Raw genomic sequence first — 18868 nt, forward strand, 5'->3', positions numbered from 1 at the left:
TCTCCTTCTTGGAAGCAGGCTGACCAGAACGGAGCCGGGGGGGAGAGTGTGTGTTCGTCATTGGGCCAGGAGTGCTGACCTCACACACATATACATGTGTATATTGGGAAAGGGAGCATACATGCACACTTGAAGGGAGTTGAAGGACAATCTGGCATACAAGTTATATTGTGCATATGATGCATGCACTGGAGTTCTGAGTTATTTGAATGCTGATACTTTTTAAAAGTATCAGATTTTCAACTTTTTGCCTTTACCCTATCTCCTTTCACACAATTGAGCACCTCTTTTTGGCTGGATGATGTTTTATAGAATGAAAACTCATTCTAGACAACACACTGATACTCAAATTTCTAATAAACAGGCAGCATCAGATCTACATGTATAATGTGTATGGTAGCAAACTGTATTTCCTGCACACCTGAAATTTCCAGGAAAGGATCCAACATTCAAAGGGAAGTTAAGTTTCATAGCACTTTTTGTAGTTATGACCATCCTTACTGTTGGTAATGATTAAGTTGTATCTGCTAAATTAATTACAGAGATCTTGGAACTCGGCAAAATTGCAGTAAAGAAGTCTGACGGGGCAAGAAACATGGCATCACACAGGCTTTAAACAAAACCTCCAAGTTAGCCGAGCTTATTTGGAAAAGAACAATGACGATGAACAGTCCCCCCCCCCCCCTTTTTTTTTTTTTACACTGATGGCTCTTTCCACCAATTGGAGAAACGTTTGTCCAGTCAGAGCTTTGTAAGTGGGATTAAGAATCACTTTCCTACATAGCTAGTTGGCTAGCTAAATCAATGAAGAATAGTGACTGAAAAATGGTGACAAGCGTGAAGGAGATTTGATGTAACTGTACATGTTGTTACAGAGAAAAACAACTCATCATATTTTTTCTATCACTGTGAAAACAGTTAACTGTTTCTAGCAAGCACTACGGCAGCCTCTGTGTTGACAGCAAATAATGTTGGCGGGACTAATATGTCATTCACTGCTGACTGATTAAACACAACAAAATAAAGCCCCTCCCAAACATAAGTCAGCTGTGATGAATATGATGTCAGGCTGAAACAATTGAGTGAAACAACATGGAAATTGAGTCTGATTATCAGGCTGCAAGTAGCTTTTTTATCTACATCTCACAGTTGCTCTGTTGTCATGGAAAAGTTTGGTTTGGTTCAACTTTGACCTGCTTTACTTATTGTGGTTGTGGGCATGTAGTTTTTTCTTCATTTTTTCTTTTACTTCCAAATAAATGGCTTTAGATAATCTAACCAAATTGCTGGTTTACAACCTGCCTGATTGTGTGACTGCTCGTGTCTTGCCCCATCTGACTTCATTGTAGTGATGCTGCAATATTCCCAGATTTCAGCAATTACTTTGGTGAGTATACTGTCATCATAACAGATAGAAATGAAGGGAAAAACTGCAAAGTTGTAATAAGTGGGAAATGTTCTTTTAGTTGTTTATCCTAGTGGAATCAACCCAGTCTGTAATGAAAATCGTAAGTCAGATTTAAACAACATAAACCCTCACAAGCTAGTCAACAGTGTATTGTGAGATAGTGTAATTTAGCCCAGTGATTTAGACAAAAGACAGACTTCCCCTGCCTATTGCCGCATTAGATGCCTGCTAGCAATTTAGGGCAGTATAGAGGAAGCCTGGACTGCAGTGGGTCTATATGACTTGTCAGAAGTATTAACCTTGGATATTTTCCCTTTCAAGCACAGTCTCATAGTTGGTAAAATCAATGGCAGTAAGCTGAAAACTGTACAGTCGAGGTCATACAATAGACTAGTAGATGACAACACTCCTCCATCCACAACCCCCATCCCACCACACACACACGCACGCACACACACACACACACACGCACGCACATGCAGGCACACACATGGATGGCAAGTCATTGTAAAACATGAGTTGCAGTCAAGGTCGTGCATTCATAGCAGAAAAGACATAGCACATGTATATTTAACCCTGCACACACACTCACATACACTCACAAACATGCATAGAGAGAGTCATTGTGAAACATGAAGTTGTGTCAAGGTCACACTCATGAAAGGACACAGTGCATATTTTATATGAAGCCATATTGTGTCTGTAAATAAGCTCTCTGGGGGTGAGGTGTGTTGGAAAGACACATTGAACATATTTCACATCTATCTTTTAGACGTTCACACTAGGCAGGCCTCCTCAGATGCATCTGTGTATTTTAATTCTCCAAAGCTAGCTCAGGGCTGCTGAATTGGATTAGGTCAAATTATGTCTTACATGACATGCAAATTCAATTCCTTTTGAGGGTGCTGCATCCTGTATTTTCTTGTTCTGTGGGTGGTTGAGTAGACTACACACACACACACACACACACACACACACACACACACACACACACACACAAACACATAAATGAGCATTTATGTGTTTTGGCTGGGGCTAGGTCAGTGAGTTTAAAAATTCGATACTAGAATGATTTCAGTAGTGATGCTTTTTGAAATTGAGCAAAAGAGGCCTTATTTCTTTAATGCTCAGTGTTGTTTAAATAGAAGCATATGAACAAAAACGTATTCTCAAACAGGCTAAATTTGGATTTATAGATGCATTAAAAGTCTTTTAAAGGCCACCAGGGGGCAGAATTCTACAAAAAGCTAAATGCCACGTTTAACATTTCATGACCTTGTAAAGTTAATATTAGTAACATGTTAGCAAACTTGCCTATTTCCAGTAGACACGGAGCAACATTAGCATTCATTTAAAGGGTGGGTACATTATTTTTTGATTTTTTTTATATCATTCTGTAGCTTCACATTAGTGTTCCATGTGTATTCAAATCCAAAAATTCAATTTTGGTCAAAGTACGTATGTTTTAGCATCAAAACGCATTTTCCCAAGCCCTTCTAAAAACTTTTCCCCCTAAATGTCTATACCATTGTTACGCCCTCGATTTCTTTCTTTCTTATTTTTCTATTGTCTTATGTTTACATGAGTAAAACAGATGTGACATATTTTATTTAAAAACCACAACACCGAGCACCAAGTAAAAGCAGTACAAACTGTGCTCTGAGATCCTCCAGTGTGGAGGAAGCAGATTCGATAGCACATTGAATTCCTGCAAGAGCCTCTGAGTACACTCACATTATGTAAGTAGCTTCACAGCACATGACATAAGCCTTTAGATATGGAAGTAATCAGTTTCCTGTGAAGTAATCTGCTTTTTAGCCTTGAAAAATGTCGTAATCATGTTCCTACTGCAATGTAACCTTTATACCTACTTCACACTCGCAACTAAGAAGCACTAATATTTATGTTAGCACTGTTATTGTATGTAATTATGAAGAACTAGGATAGAGTTCAAAGTAGAGTCAGTGATGCTTTTTTTTTTGGATTTTGGATTTTTTTTTGGACTTCTAGTTATGAAGTTACACACACGCACACACACACACACACACACACACACACACACACACACACACAAACACTTATTCATACACATACACCCAGGGTTCAAAAGGTCAAACCCTCTTGTGGTACATGGAAGTTTTATCTCTCTGCAGGCATGTAGCCCAGCACATTCTGTTCTCCTCAGCTGAATCTCAGGACAAAAAGACTAATTAGGTTCATCATGATCTCACTCACAGGCCCAAGTGCGAGGATAACACACACACACCCTCTGTTGTCATGGAAATTAAATTGTTACAAAACGATGAGCATAACATTCAGTTGGGTTTGGAGCAGGGTTCAAGGCTGATTCTGATACTTGTGCATTTTAATGAAATGGCTAATATAGATACTGTTTAATTTCTGTAATTTCAGCATTTGCTCGATAATATAAAAAAAACAAAACAGTATTCAGTGTTGCTCTGGGAATTTTATTCTGGTCAGAGTGGAAATAAACACAGAAAAACATGCTCACTTTTTCAAAAGAGGATAAAACAGTTCTTGGCCAGCGATGCTAGGAGATGCGCTGTTCAATATCATCATAATATCATTTTCAACAACTCCACATAACATTGGTTGTGTACCAGTAGCAATTTAATACGTCTGTTCTTTTACAGCATTCAATATTTGAGAAGACCCATGTTGCTGTTAAAGAGGAATGCTCCTGGAATACAAAATGCTGTGCTAACGTTAGCACTGATTCCACAAGACTTTGGAATCAGTACTTACATGTGATTTATACACCTGCTGAAGGACTGCACATTGTTTAATTCTCTAGAAGAAGTTATGACACATTACTGTACAATGAGAACTAAAAATAAAGAATTTATTACAAGTAAAGAATTTATCACCTTTGGTTGCATTTGCTGTAGGACTAATGTTTCTGTAACAGCGTATTTAAAAGTGAACTTCAATCTTCATTTGATTAAACACAATTTACTGACTTCCTCACACGGTTCTGCTTCATTTCTTCAACCTCTCACTGTCTTTTAACACTACTCCCGAATGAATGAGGGATTAGGGAATGACAGATTGGAGAAGTGAGAATAACGAGAAAGGGATGAGAGGAAGTCGACTTTGGTGGTTTCCATTAGCGATGAAGGACAAGATAGAAAGTCTTCCACTCACTTATACAGTGCACTCACACACTTTTTTTGTCTGCATTAGAGACTAGTTTGTAGTCCAGTAACCTTGTGCTCTGTGCAGTATATATACCATGGTGCTGCACTGCAGATGAAAACAATGATATAAAGTGATTGGGTTTACTGTAACTGTTAAAAGGATGTAATGCTTTCTGCTGGTGTTCGGCCTATACATGATGAATGGGCTTCAACTTGAGCTTCTATTGGCGCAGCTGCTGAGCTGCTTAAGTTATAATGTAGTGAGGAGAGGAGTCTGTGTGCCAACTGGCAACACAGGTATAAATATTGAAGGACTGAAAGACGAGCTGACGGGAAGCTCCACTCAGGACTCAGAGTGAGGATCTCTGTCTCCATCTCTATCCAGCTTTTTTCTGTAGCAGGACTGTTTTAAATCTTTTGGGGAAGTTCATGTCAAGTCTCAAGTCTTGCTCAGCCAATTTCAAATCAAATCTCAAGTCATTTGAGACTAGTCAAGTGTCAGGAGTGTGAGAGCACGTCTAAAGTCTCAAATCCTTCAACACAAGTCCAAGTCACGCGTCAAGTTGTGTCTCATTGACAGTGTTTTTTTCTATTTGACACAGAGTTCTTTAAATGCACAGGCCTCAGAGTGAATGTTCAGTTGGCGTGGCTATGCCTGCTGTGTTACTGTTTTCTTTTTTTATGTTGTGGGATTTCACCAGGTCAGAACTTTAGACTTCTTTCTTTCAAATCTCAAGTCCTTAGGCAATCAAGTAAGTAAGTCAAATCACTCAAGTCTCAAAGAAGTCTCAAGTCCTCATTATTGTGACTTAAATCTGAGTCAAGTCCAAGTCTTACTGGGCCAGTTTGATTATAGATATGTTAAAACTTGATAAGATTCTAGTTGCGATAAACTCTCATCGAAAATGTTCTGTAAGGTTTTTACAAAGAACCTTATGTTGTTGTAGAGAATGCTTTAGACTTTATGGTTGTATTTTCCATTTAAACTGTTAAACCAGAACATGATCTTAGTGTACTTACAGTATGTTTCTCCTTCTCCTGCATCCTTCAGTCCATCCAACCAATTATCCATCCACCAGGCTTTCCACTCTGCTGGTGTTTTCTCCATCAGCCCAGGGCATTATCTCATTCTAGACACGTTGCCAGACATCTGAACCGGATGTAAGGGAGCCGGTAGCAGCCGCTGGAAAGTATTCCGTCCACTTCCTGAGAAAACATTCCTGCTCGTATTGTTGTGGTTGTTTTATTAGCATGGTGTAACCCCTGGACGGGCTTGATGAAAAAATGAAATGGTGAAAATGCTGGACAAAGGTTATCCAACATGTCGGTCAAATTTTTTACAAGGAGATAAAAGGGTGGGAAAGTTGGATTGTTATGTAACTAAAAGGAAAATGTGAAATGTGGAAGTTTCAGTTTAGTTTAAATGATTTAAGACGGATGAAAAACATCACAAACGTTGCAAACCTGCCTTCATTTTACATTCTCTGTCACTTTTAAGTTCACTGTAATCGCTCTATGCACAGGCTTGATCCCCTACATGCATTTAGTAGTTGCGCAACATCACAGCAAGAGATTACCTCTACCACTAGAGAAATGAAAAGCTGCACTTCCACTACAACTTAGACCCAAATATCAGGATTTGACGACAGGATTTAACAACATGGAATATGGAATATGATTAAAATGTCTCATTAGGATCAGTTCAGGTGAAGGTCAGGTTCCCATTAAACCAACATGCATCATAACTGTCCCTGTTATTCTAGATAATCTACAAACCTCACTGTTAACAATGCTTATAGGGACTATTACTGTAGTTCCATTGAAAACGTTCAACAGTGTGGTTTATGGATCATCCAGTGTAGATGCCTCAGTATGTTTCACAACTACTATGTTGTTCTATGTATCATTAAATCATGTCTAAGGCAAAAGTCTAAGGCCCATTGCTTCCCTCACTTCTCTCCAAGAATGTGTTTTGTGTGTCTTTTTCCTTTCCAGGTGATGAATCATACAAATTGGAATAACAGCGCACACTTTCAGGCAGTCTCTCCTCTAAACCGTGCATAGTGTTGCACTCAGTTGAACACATGAAAAGTGATAGAAGTAGTAAGCTTGAGAGAGAAGATTAAACCCTACATAGCCAATCACTGTGTAAAGCGGGCATTACTGTCAGTTTGTCTTTTTTGAAAATGTAAACTCCTTTGTTTCTCTGCTGGAGAAAGAGACAATCAGATCAGCACTTTGTTTGAAGCATAGTGATGTTTCTGGAGACAGTTGGACCAATTTGATCATTTTCTAATGCTGTTAGCCCCCCAAAAGGCTATTTGCATTATGGGCAAGTGAGAAAATCTGTTTTTTAATTATATACTGCAAAATAACTGTGCTTACATTTCATCATTTATTCATGTATATATATGCTTTGCCTCACTAACTACTGAAAACCTATTTTTGTGTAATCATACCAGCTGTCAAGTCAATTTATTTATATAGCCAAACTCACAAAATTGCTTCAAAGAGCTTTAATCTAATCTGTACAGCATATGACAGCCTCTATCTTAAGATCTTTGATTCAGATAAGGAAAAACTTACCAGAAAAAGCAAATGTAAGAAACCTCAGGAAAGAGATAACCTTCTTCCAGGATGGACAGAAATGCAATAATACAGTGGATACGTGTACAGAGCAGAACAAAATAATAATAATAAAATTACAGTAGGGGAAATCAGAATGACAACATGAGGGAGATAGACTGCAAACATACGTGAAGAATATGGATCCAGGAGGGCGTCAAGCAACTTCTGGGTGCCATAGCTATGCTTTGCTTTTTTTTTTTTTGCTAGATCACAAAAGTGTCCCTGAAAAGGAAAGAATTACTGGGCATGGTATGATGTCTTCACTATCAACAAGTATCCATGCAGTCTCCATGTGATTTCTCCATCGCTGCCGTAGCCTTGACATGTAATTACATTTTTTAGGAGGTGCATAATAGCTCTGGTGTAGCCTTTGATGTAGCTACAAAGACTATGTTCATAGGCTCCTTTGCACCGTAATAAGAATAAATCCAGCTAAACAAAGCTGCGACCACTCCTGTTCCTGGGGTTGTGAACTGGTCTCTTACTGGTTTCAGTGGACAGAAACTTGGCCTAGGTCACGGTGCTAGTTGGATATTTGTTGTTGAGCTGTCTGCCAGCAATGTGGACATCAGTTTATAACCAATAACTAACCTTAATGAGAGCAAGAAAACCCATAGGCACTACTGCAAGTGTGTCTGGGTGTGTCTGAGCCTATTCTCTGCAGTGTGTTGCGTATGATTTCATCCACGTTTTGTACATGTGTCACCTCTTACCTTCTCACATTCCTGCAAGCATGTATGTGTGTGTTCTGTAAAGCGTATGTTATGTGTGTGTGTGTGATCTCACCCACCTGCCTCAAATCTGTCTTAGCTCATACCTTCACACATCCCTGCCAGATTGAGACAGTGTGTGTTTGTGCTAAAAGTTCACTGAGCAGTCCCGGGTTGTGACACCAACCAGTGCAAACATCTCTCATTTATCTTTCCTGTTTTTTTTTTCCCTAGACAGAAAGAATGGAGGGAAAAGAAAGGAAAGGCTTTTGTTTTTGCTAAAGGAGTGGAAAAATAGAGCGAGGTTTCCCCTGAGGGTGTGGCTGCTCTGTGATGTCATGCGGTTGCCATGGTTACTGTGTGTAATCATTGTGTTTTTCAAGGGAGACATTTGGAGATCCTGTCATGCATTGTTAATAGGCACATTGCAGTCTTTACACACACACACACACAAGCTAATAACACACCCATTCTCACACTGTGATGTTATTGGCTCTTTAAGCCGACTGAAAACAACCAGATGTGTCAAACTGGCTCTGCTCACCACAATGCCTTGTCTTCATTTGACTTCTTTTCAAATGGATGTCTGTATGTGTGTGTGTGTGTGTGTGTGTGTGTGTGTTGCTGCTTTGTGAGATCATTATATCTTTTTTTCTGCTGAGGCTTTGTTGATAGACAGTATTGTCAAGTCATTTACATCAACACACTTCATGATAAAAAGGTAATAGGTTAAAAAGAATTGATGATATTTCACATTCACAAGATATACCTGCTTCTTAAACATAGCAATGTCAATCAAACAAACAGGATTTATGAGGAAAATAAATAATTATAAGGGCCTTTTTTACGCAGTTGTACCCATAGTATACTAGCAAAACAAATGGACAAATCATAAAAAAGTTAAAGAGTCAAAGGCAAGACAGAACATACCATTATGAAAGTTTATTTTAGGAGAAAAAAAGAGAGTAAAAGATAAGAAAGAATATAATCGCAATACTAAGAATCTACAGTGCTGGTGGCTCTGTGAGGCTGTTGTTTGGTACAGTTGTGCTTTGAGCTAAATGCTAATGTCGCAATGCTAAAATGCTCACAATGACAATGTTAACATGTCGATGCAGATTTAGCAAGTATAACGTTCTCCATGGTAGTTTAGCATATTAGCCAAATTTGGCTATTATGACTAAAAACAGAAAATACATTTTTAGCTATTAGTGGCACTAGAGGAAAAGTCATGGGATTACAATTACAATTCATCCTGAGGACAACATTAATGTCTGTTCCAAACGGCAATCAATCCAATATTTGTCAAGATATTTCAGTCTGGACCAACCCACCGATTGATTACCATTGCTAGCATGGCTACAAAGAACAATTATATCATTATTGGTCAGTCATCTACATTGAGAAAAGACATAACCTAGTAAAAAGTGGATGACAAAGCTGATGCCTACCCTTGTGATGAATAAGTCACTATGCACAATGACTTTGATTTTGTAATTAGCTTGACGCCATTCATGTTGCAGAGGATGCATTTGTATTCTTATAGTTTTTGCTATTAAATTATTTCAGTTATCAGTTTTGTGTAATCTGTCTTTTTTTAACCTTTCCTTTCTTCTGTCCATGCTTCCCTTTCTCCTCCCTCCCTGCCTCCTCTCAGTGTGTGGATGTGAACTGGCCCAGGGAGGCTTTTTTGTGCGTCAGGGTGAATATATCTGCACTCTGGACTATCAGCGGATGTACGGGACTCGTTGCTTCAGCTGCCAGGACTTCATTGAGGGGGAGGTGGTGTCCGCCCTGGGAAAGACTTACCACCCTCGCTGCTTCGTCTGCGCCTCCTGCAAGTAAGAGACCAAGGATTTGGGGGATAGCATTTAGTTTCACGTAGCCACATCTTCTGTTGTACTCTGGTGTCCAGCTCTACAACTCCAAACACTGTAAGATGTAGACTTGGGTCACATTTTTTGCACTCAAGTCATGAATTTGATGTTTTCAGACTCTAAGGAATCAAAAAAGACTCATAGCTTAAAGAGACATTTCAGTTCCATGCAACCTGTAGTTTTGGTCATCATTCTTATCAGTAATAATATCATTGCACTGATCTAGTTCATTGCTAAAAACTGGGAACATGGCATAGTAAAAAGAAATCAGGCAGGTCAAGAAACACTATTTTTAAACAAACCCCTAGGCTTGTCATCACCCAAGTTGTCCGTCGGAAACATTCTGGCTCAATTTTGACCCACTGTACTTCCCATAGTTGCGTGCACACAGTTTCCAGTGCAAGGAGGGATTATTACATACATTATGGGTGATGATGATGATGAATTCAGGTTTAATCAAAGGCAGCGGAGAACATAGATGTTTTTAACCTGAATTTAAAGGTAATAAAATTTTGGGCAGGTCTTATTCAGCATCTGAAACCCTCTTTCTGATGCATCTGACAATTTTTGTGACTTTCGTCACAATCATGCCCACTTCATGCAGTGATCAGTCAGGTGTGCAGAGGTTAGAAAGTAGGCATGACTTGAACCTCCTTCTCAAATTCATGTTTTTCATTCTTTACACAACTGCTTCCGTCACCTTTCGTGTGCACAACCAAGTGCGAAACTACAAGTGTCTGTAGGTGAGACCGTCCAAAAGTATGTGCCATAATCCCCATTTGTATGTTTCATCACTTCCTGCCCCTCTCTCTACGACGGCCTGACTTTGAGTGTGGCCATTCAGAACAGTTAGAAATGCTTTTTACTTTAGGTGTGGTTGCACGACACTTTATATGAGCTACTTTGGTTCAAGCATACCCCGGCCTTAACTAAATGCTGCTTCTTAATCTCTAGTGAGCTCTCTGGGAACAGTTAGTGGACCTCTAACCGATGAACTGAGAGGCTGAGGGGGTTCATTTAATTTAAAGACAGTCCGAGATGTATTTTGGTTGAGATTTATAGGCAAGCAGTTGCACCTTAAGCTCTTTTTTATGACACATTGGAAGCTAATGCTGAGACCTAAGAATTATTATGTGTTCAGTTTTTTTTTTGTATTTGTTTGCTGGGTTTGCTAGTAGCAGCATTCTGAGTGCACTGAATGCCACCTACCTTAGCATCCACCTCTAGGGTTTTAGCTTTTAGCCACATTTGTTAATAACACCCAAAGATGACTTGTAGGTAACCAAAATGTGGGGAGGGGTACATGCACATACACATTTCTACATTTGAGTTCCTCTGATGTATGCCTGTTTTGCATCTATCATTAAGTGAACCTTTAACCTAAACCTCATTAGCTCAGAGCACTCCTTTTCCACAATGTTCCGTGTCTCTGTGGGTTCTTACAGATCTAAAAGTGTCTTAAATAATTATGAAGGTCATACAAGGTCTTAACCACGTTTACATGCTACATTAGGAAGTGAATAGGCTAACTATGATGCAAAACGGATATGTCTGCATCAGCTGGTGGCCTGACCCCTCCTTGTACTTCCCGTGACTAAAAGAGCTCAAAATCAAGATACAAAAACATCTTTTCAGATGGAGATATGGCACACGCAATGTGTTATTTTACACACATCATCAACAGCAGGACTCCTCTGGTGGACTGTAGGTGTCATTTACAAGTACATAAAACTATAACATAGATGTATAAATATAGGCACACACATGAAGACACGTGTCATCCTCACCTGTTTCCAGCCATGTGCATGCTCTTACTGACTGTGCAATGTGTGTGTATGACCAGTGTTGTTTCTCAGGCCTAGAAAGGTAATGGGAGCCTCTCTCTGGCAGGCATGTTAAGTGTGTGGTCAGACAGTGCGGCCACTTAGCCCATTCCCACAGCTAGTGTTAAGTATCTTCTGAACTGGGGGTGGGTTTTTCTATGTGCGTGTGTGTTATCATGCTATCATACCTTGGTGATCCCTCCACTGAATCAGAGATCAGAATGTTCCAGTGTGGCATTTGAGGTTTGTAATGTGATCATGAAACTCCTGTGCTCCTCTTATAACAAATATCACTTTTGTGGTAGCAAAACACACAGGCTTATTGTGAGGAATATAAAAATAGGTTGAGAGAGCCTAAGGGAGACATCCAGCTCAGCTGTGTGTGTGTGTGTGTGTGTGTGTGTGTGATGGTCACAGCACTGTATTGATCTTCAGTAATTCATCAAGAGTAATCTAGCTGTGTTTTCACTCACTGTCTGGGCTTTGTTGTGTGTTTATGTCTGTCTGTCTGCATTTGTATATGTTTGCTACCACACAATTCACCTGCAAGTTCAATACATGTTTAAATTGCAATATATCACTGCATACAATTTATGTTAAACCACTGAGAAAGGATCAGATGACTCATTAATCAACACTGTCAAACTTGGCTATCATCACAGAATGCATCAATTTATAGTCATGTTTCCTGATTTTTAGTTCTTTTTTTCTTTACATTTTAGCCATTTTCATTAATAACAACAGCAAATTTGGTTTCTTTTGGACTCTTTTACAGCACATTGCACAATCACAATGCGTGACTCACATTTCTCACAAAGTTATTATACCAACATAAAAAACTTCATTGGTATTGCACTAACAGAGGTCTTCAAATATTTAACAAAACAGAAGAACCAAAACCAAAGGAATGCTGATCAGTAGAAACATATGAAAGAAAAATTAATAAAACAATAGGTTAAACAAAAGAAAATAGTTACTGAATTGGCTGTGGTAAACAAGCATATAAGTTAAACATAATAAAATAGGCAGGGGCAGTGCTGCAGCCACCCCCTCCCCCTGCCTCTGTATTTGTACAGATTACAACAAGAAGCTATACAAGTGAATCTTTAAACCAGAAAGACTCGTTATGCCAACCCTGAAAAAAAAAACCCAGAACTTGACTGTTTATGCATGAATAACCAGTAATCTCTGCCTCTCCCAGTTTGCCTGGATGTATTTCTCCTCAGTAGCTGGCTGTCATAGTGTGACAGCAGCTCTAATATCACATTTCCGAGCTGTGGGAAGCAGCACGTGGCAGCCAGTCAGAGCCCTGCTTTGCCAAGGAATAGTTATTCCGTCTGTACTTGACTCAGTGACAGCAGCTGCATTTGAGCAGCATGTACCAACAGCCAGGAGATATAAACATGGTTACACTGTGTTTATATTGACTCTAACATTATAATGTCATTTGTCTCTGAAGGGACTTTGGCTGGTGAATAAATTTACAATTACTCAATAGCTTGATCTAATCATTTCCTTGCAGCAGCATCCATGTCTGAATGTTGAATCCAGTGTCAGTGTGCCTTAAGCTGCACTTCTTCAATTGCCCACGAAATGCTGCCTGGAAGTAAACAAACTCTGTCTGGAAATAAAAGTTATTACATTTGTGTCACAACAAGATCAGCTCATTTATATAACATTTAATGTGTAACCAGGTGATGACTTGGTCACACCCGAACATTACACCTAAATGTGAATACTGAACATGTAATTTCCAAAACCATAGGCAGTGATCTGCTACTATTACAGCCTCCACTCCTCTGGGAAGGTTTTTCAAGAGCATTTGGAACATGGCTGCAGGGATTTGGTGCCATGCACAAGAATTAGTTTGGTGACTGTTCTTGGGTGATGAGGCCTGGCTGGTAGTCAATGTTCCAGTTTATCTCAATGGTGTTGGATGGGGTTGAGGTCAGGGCTCTGTGCGGGCCAGTCAAATTCTTCCATTGAAGCACACTATTTATCAGGCAGATCACAATATGTGCAGGTTGAAGGGCTTAAATCAATATCTCTAAATGTGACCGAGGGTGCACCACAGGGTTGAGTATTGGAGCCCCTTATTTTTCCTGTCACAGTCTTGGAATTGCAAATTTCCACTTTTATGCTGATGACACAGTTATTTACTGTTCTGCACCATCTCAGAAAGAAACTTTTGTAATTTATTGTCTGCTTTAATGTTTTACAACGATGACCTTGATCCTGTCACTCCTATTCAGACTGATGAGAATGAGTCAGTGTCTGTGTACAAATATGATGGATTTGTAATCAATACCTGTCTCTCTTTTCATTCCCGATATTTCAAAAGAAAGGCAGGACTTTCCATTCAAGGTTGAGAAAAATCTTGTCACTGCCACATTTCTTTCTTTTTATGGGCTATGGAGACAGTTTAGACAAACATGCCTTTTCCTAATGTCTTGCACTTTGGATTATGTTTATTATGGTGCTCTGAGGTTTATTACAGAACAAAAGTACACACAGTCGTGCCCAAATTAATCCAAATCCAAAATAAATCAGACTAGAAAAGACAGTTTCTGTAGAAATTGCGTGTGATTGTTGAAAGCTGATTTAGATTGCATTACTGGAAGCTCAATAATATTGAAAATCTAAAACAACAATGAGCAGGTATCGAATGCAGAAGCTTGTTATCTGTCAGGGAAAGCTGACTATGAGAACAGTACTGAGATCTACCATTGAGCTGGCAGACATTCCCTTAAATGTCAGAAAAAAGTTCCAGTTTTGTTGAGGAGAAATTTATTTGCCTAAAACTAGAGCTTGTAGTTTAGAAATTTGTGCATTATTGGTGGCAGCAGGATTACCTTACCATGAGAATGTATTATATGTGTACAAAGCGTTTGAAGGAAGAGAGAATCTGTAAGTTTAAGGAACTGGAATGAGAGGAGACAAACAGCCAGCAGACTGTATTGCAGTCAATGAGAGTATGACAGGGACTCCCCATCAATTAAGGTTTAAATCTCAAAAACTATGAGTCCTATTTTTAAATATATGGAAAAGCAATGCCTCATCATAAATTACTCAGCAGTTTTGGGATAGCCTTTCACTGAAAATGTCCAGTAAACGTTACTCCCTAATGATTAGACGGAGGCTACATCCTAACCACAGATAGTCATCAATAGTCAATCAGATAGTCATTGATCAAACAGATAGTCATCAGTTAATGCTTTAACTTCATGTTTGTTCAGAGAATTCTTTCAGGTATGGTGTAGGAGGATTTTACTCATCAGTCTGCAATGAAATCTGCCTCACCCTGCCTGTTTCAAAAGCTTTTAATAAGTTTGTAAGCTTTTTAGAAGCAGAACGTACAGTATATCAGACAAAGCCTTAGCTTGATGTTCTGACTGTTTTCTTTTTGTTTGCAGACAGCCATTCCCGGCTGGTGACCGAGTGACATTTAACGGGAAGGAGTGTATCTGCCAAAACTGTACCCAGCCTCTCCCTGCCAACAGCCCTGCACCCATACAGGCTGTCCACAGTTAGTACTTTGTTTATGTCTCTGTCTCTCTGTCTCTAAATCATGCCAAAGGTAAACTTTTGCCCCTTGCAAACTATGTTTTTTGCACTGCTTGGTACCATAATTTTCTGTTCCATCTCTTAAATTGGCACTTTCTTAATTTGTGTCAAGCCATTCCCTTCTCCGGAAACCAAAATGTTCTTTTTGTCCTTTAACTTAAATCAAAGTACTGCACAGAGAATTCTTCGGCTCGGAAAAAGCAAACTTTAGTATTATTTCTCATCGATTGATCTCCCTTCATCTCTCCGTCCTGTGTGCAGACTGCTGCGGCTGTGGGAAGGAGTTTCAGAATGAACAGTCCCTTGTAGCACTGGACAAGCATTGGCACCTGGGCTGCTTCAAGTGTAAAGTCTGCAACAAGGTCCTCAATGCCGAGTACATCAGCAAGTAAGTCTGGCCTTCATTGCTTTTAACTCAAGTGTCACAGAAGATCTTACAACTGAATCAATCAAAACCAGAGTTCCTTTTATTTGGCTGCCAAATTTCCATCAAATCAGGTAATTTTACATTTCTTGCCACTTTTTGACAAATTAAAGGAAACACTTTAACATTCTTAGCATTCTCCACCACCATCATCAAAACACCAAATCAGGGAATATATTTAAAAACATTGCTGTTTATCACTCCAATAAAGTTCCACACACTTTGAGAATCTATGACAAAGAGCACTGAGTTCTTCTGGTGGAAAAACACCACACTATTACATTTTACACTGTTTTTTTGTTTGTTTTTCAAAATTGTCACCCATCTGTGTAAAGCCAAAAATATAATTTTTTTGATCTTTTCTAATCTTGAAAAAAAGGACCTATGATTATATTTAACCACAGGCTTGAAGTCTAAGAAATTGGTCAAAGCAAACTTTTCTTTTGACTAAATCTAAAAGTGTTCACCATATTACACCCATTCTTGACACTCTTCAATGAAAAATTTAATTTTTGTTTTCTGTCACAGTTTCATATTGATGGTATGTAACCCCAAACTACAATACCTACTGGAGTACAAATAATAAGGAGAGTAGATGTAGAGTAAACACTTTAAGAAACCAAGCTATGATTTCAGATATGAGCACTGTAATACCATCCTCTGAATTATATTGTAATAATAAGAACTACATATATTACATCACAATTCTGGAAGCAGAGGATGCTGTAGAACTACTTTTGAACAGTCTTGCACTGTGTGTACATTCTGATGGTTGGATGGCTGCAGCAGGAGCTATACCCAGCACCTTCCTTAAGCACTTGCTGATTGCTGTCAGTTCAGAGGATTCTGACGCTCTAAGCTGTCTCCTGTGTGAAGTGAAGTGTGTCTGATCGCCTGCGCTGTCTCTAATCTGCTGTCTTGTCCTGTTTTGTGCCACCAGGGATGGGATCCCCTACTGCGAGATGGACTACCACGCCATGTTCGGCATCCAGTGCGAGAGCTGCAAGAAGTACATCACCGGAAAAGTCCTGGAGGTAAAGTCACAGCACTGACGGGTTACATTTAAAATAAATACTTTACGGTAGCTTTTAGCTCACCGGGATGTAGCTTGTAGTTTTTAGCTCGCCCTCATAGAGACTAAACAAGAAATAGATATAAAGGTTTTTATGAGCAATACTGCTGTGTAATAATCAACAAATAACAACAAAAACATGCATCAGAAATGCATGTTGGATGCAGGATAAATACATAAAGAGGCCTTAAAGGGGCACTCCACCAATTGTACATGTCAATTAACTAGTCACAGGGAGTACTACTTAGTTTGTATAAACAATTGTACAATGTCTTTTGTGGCTCTGGATAAGCTCTGTCAAGTCTGAGGAAGTAGAGTACGTGGGAGGAGTTATTTCAGGCATCCAATGTTCCGAGAATAAAAGTACTGTTCATTTTTTGCACAGACTATGTCACTTGACTTGCAGTTGGAGCACATATTGGGCTCAAACTCTCCTAGTTGGATCACCAGTACAAAAGATGAGCAACTGCAATATAAAAATGCAACCTGTGCATATAAAAACAAAGAAACTACAACTCCCAACGTGCATTTAGGTAAGACACATCTTATCACAGAGCTTGTAATTCTCTTGGATCTGGGTGCATTGAGGTGAAAAGAGGTAGGGATTTACCAGTCAGAAAGGGTCTAATGGTAAGACACTATCATGTTGCATTCTGGGAAATGTAGGATTCTTGATCCTGACCCATACTATGGACTAGAAGTCAGGATATCTCAGCCTCTGCTTCTCCAATTTTGACAATTCTTTTTAAAATATGTCTTTTGTGGGTCTTCAGTTTTTTGAGGTGAAAAAAGTAAATCACTTGAGTGCCACTTTAAAGCATAAACTTATTGTCATCATATTCTTCTGTTTCTGTCTTCTACCATTACTATTTTGTATAATGTTATGATCTTGTTTTTCTCATAGCAAGAGGCTCCAGTGTTGACCTCATTTCCCCAAAGGGATGTTTAAAATTTTATTAGATCTTATACAGCCCATAACGCAGAAGAGATGCATAATAAATGCATAGAGAAGGGCTTATAGAATACCTACACCTCGGTATAGATCTCGAAAAAGCTCTGTTTTATGTATGACTTTACAGTTTTTAAGCTTTGACATCGTCAGTACTAGAATTTCCCTGTGACTATGAAAAGGACAGTGCACAGTGCAGCTTCCAGAGGCGAATGGGGTGAGATTATGCATTAGTCCCACTGTAGCCTGCTGTGTGTGGGTCCACAGAGAATAACCAGCCAGCCAGGATCTGCATGGCTATTCAGCACAATCTCTTTTTCTTTTTCTTTGCTCTGGGCTAACGGCTTTGACCTCACCATCTACAGCACACACACACATATTAGCTCTCTTTGTTCCCTCTCCTCCTCTGCCTCTCAGGCTTGTCACTCACTCTCAGGTGCCAGTCTGCCTCTACATTCCTCTCTGTGCCATGAAACAAAGTGACGCAGCCTCCTGTTCTAGAAAATACCGACAGCTACAAAACGTCACCGGTGTCCAATGAATTCTGAAATGTTATTAGATACATGGTGTCAGAAACATGTCAGAACAGACACGTCATCCCCAGGTTGTCACTGTCATTAAGTCATGTGTGTGTCATTTTGCTGTTTGTGTGTGTGTGTGTGTGTGTGTGTGTGTGTGTGTGTGTGTGTGTGTGTGTGACCTGATTCAGTCTGTGTGCCTTATTGAACAGTATATACACAGATGGACAGAAAGAGAGAGTTTCACTGCAAAAATAGTGGAACAGACAAAACTAGACTAGAAGAGTAAAAAAGCAATGCAGGTGGCCAACAACCGGACTACACAATGGGGCCAAAAATCTGACACTGGGGTGAGATTATTCCATTTTTACCAATGAATTTTTGTTCATATGATCTTGGAACCAAGGTTTAATATTTAGATTTTATGAAAAATTAGACTAATGGGGTTTCCTACCTGCATACTGCTTTCATTTTTCATGTAGTCATGCTAAATAATAAAACACATGTCTTGCTGACTCCAAGAAATTCTATATATTCAGCATAATCAATAACATATTTTCAAGCTGAGGTGTCTTATTTTTATGCACACAAAATGCTGAAGTGGTTCAGTGGTTGTCTGATGGATCTTAGTGGTGAACAGAAATTTTACTCTGTTAAATTATGACGAGATTCATGATATCACTAGCTGAGATAGCTGGTAGAAGAACAACACATATAGCTCTTTATTTTTAACTGAA

At 39.2% G+C, this 18868-nt stretch overlaps 1 protein-coding gene across 15 annotated transcripts in view; it reads left to right on the forward strand.

Annotated features, from left to right (window-relative positions):
- The window catches only part of ablim2 (actin binding LIM protein family, member 2), a 100202-nt gene that overhangs the window by 39984 nt on the left and 41350 nt on the right, over positions 1-18868 (forward strand). For all 15 annotated transcript variants that reach the window (XM_042400520.1, XM_042400519.1, XM_042400526.1 and 12 more), the window contains exons 3-6: positions 9562-9745; positions 15018-15130; positions 15430-15556; positions 16533-16626. In XM_042400520.1, coding sequence (XP_042256454.1) covers positions 9562-9745; positions 15018-15130; positions 15430-15556; positions 16533-16626 — 518 coding nt within the window. The remainder of the gene's footprint in view (positions 1-9561; positions 9746-15017; positions 15131-15429; positions 15557-16532; positions 16627-18868) is intronic.

Source organism: Thunnus maccoyii, chromosome 22 (genome assembly GCF_910596095.1).
Source record: "Thunnus maccoyii chromosome 22, fThuMac1.1, whole genome shotgun sequence".
NCBI lineage: Eukaryota > Metazoa > Chordata > Actinopteri > Scombriformes > Scombridae > Thunnus > Thunnus maccoyii.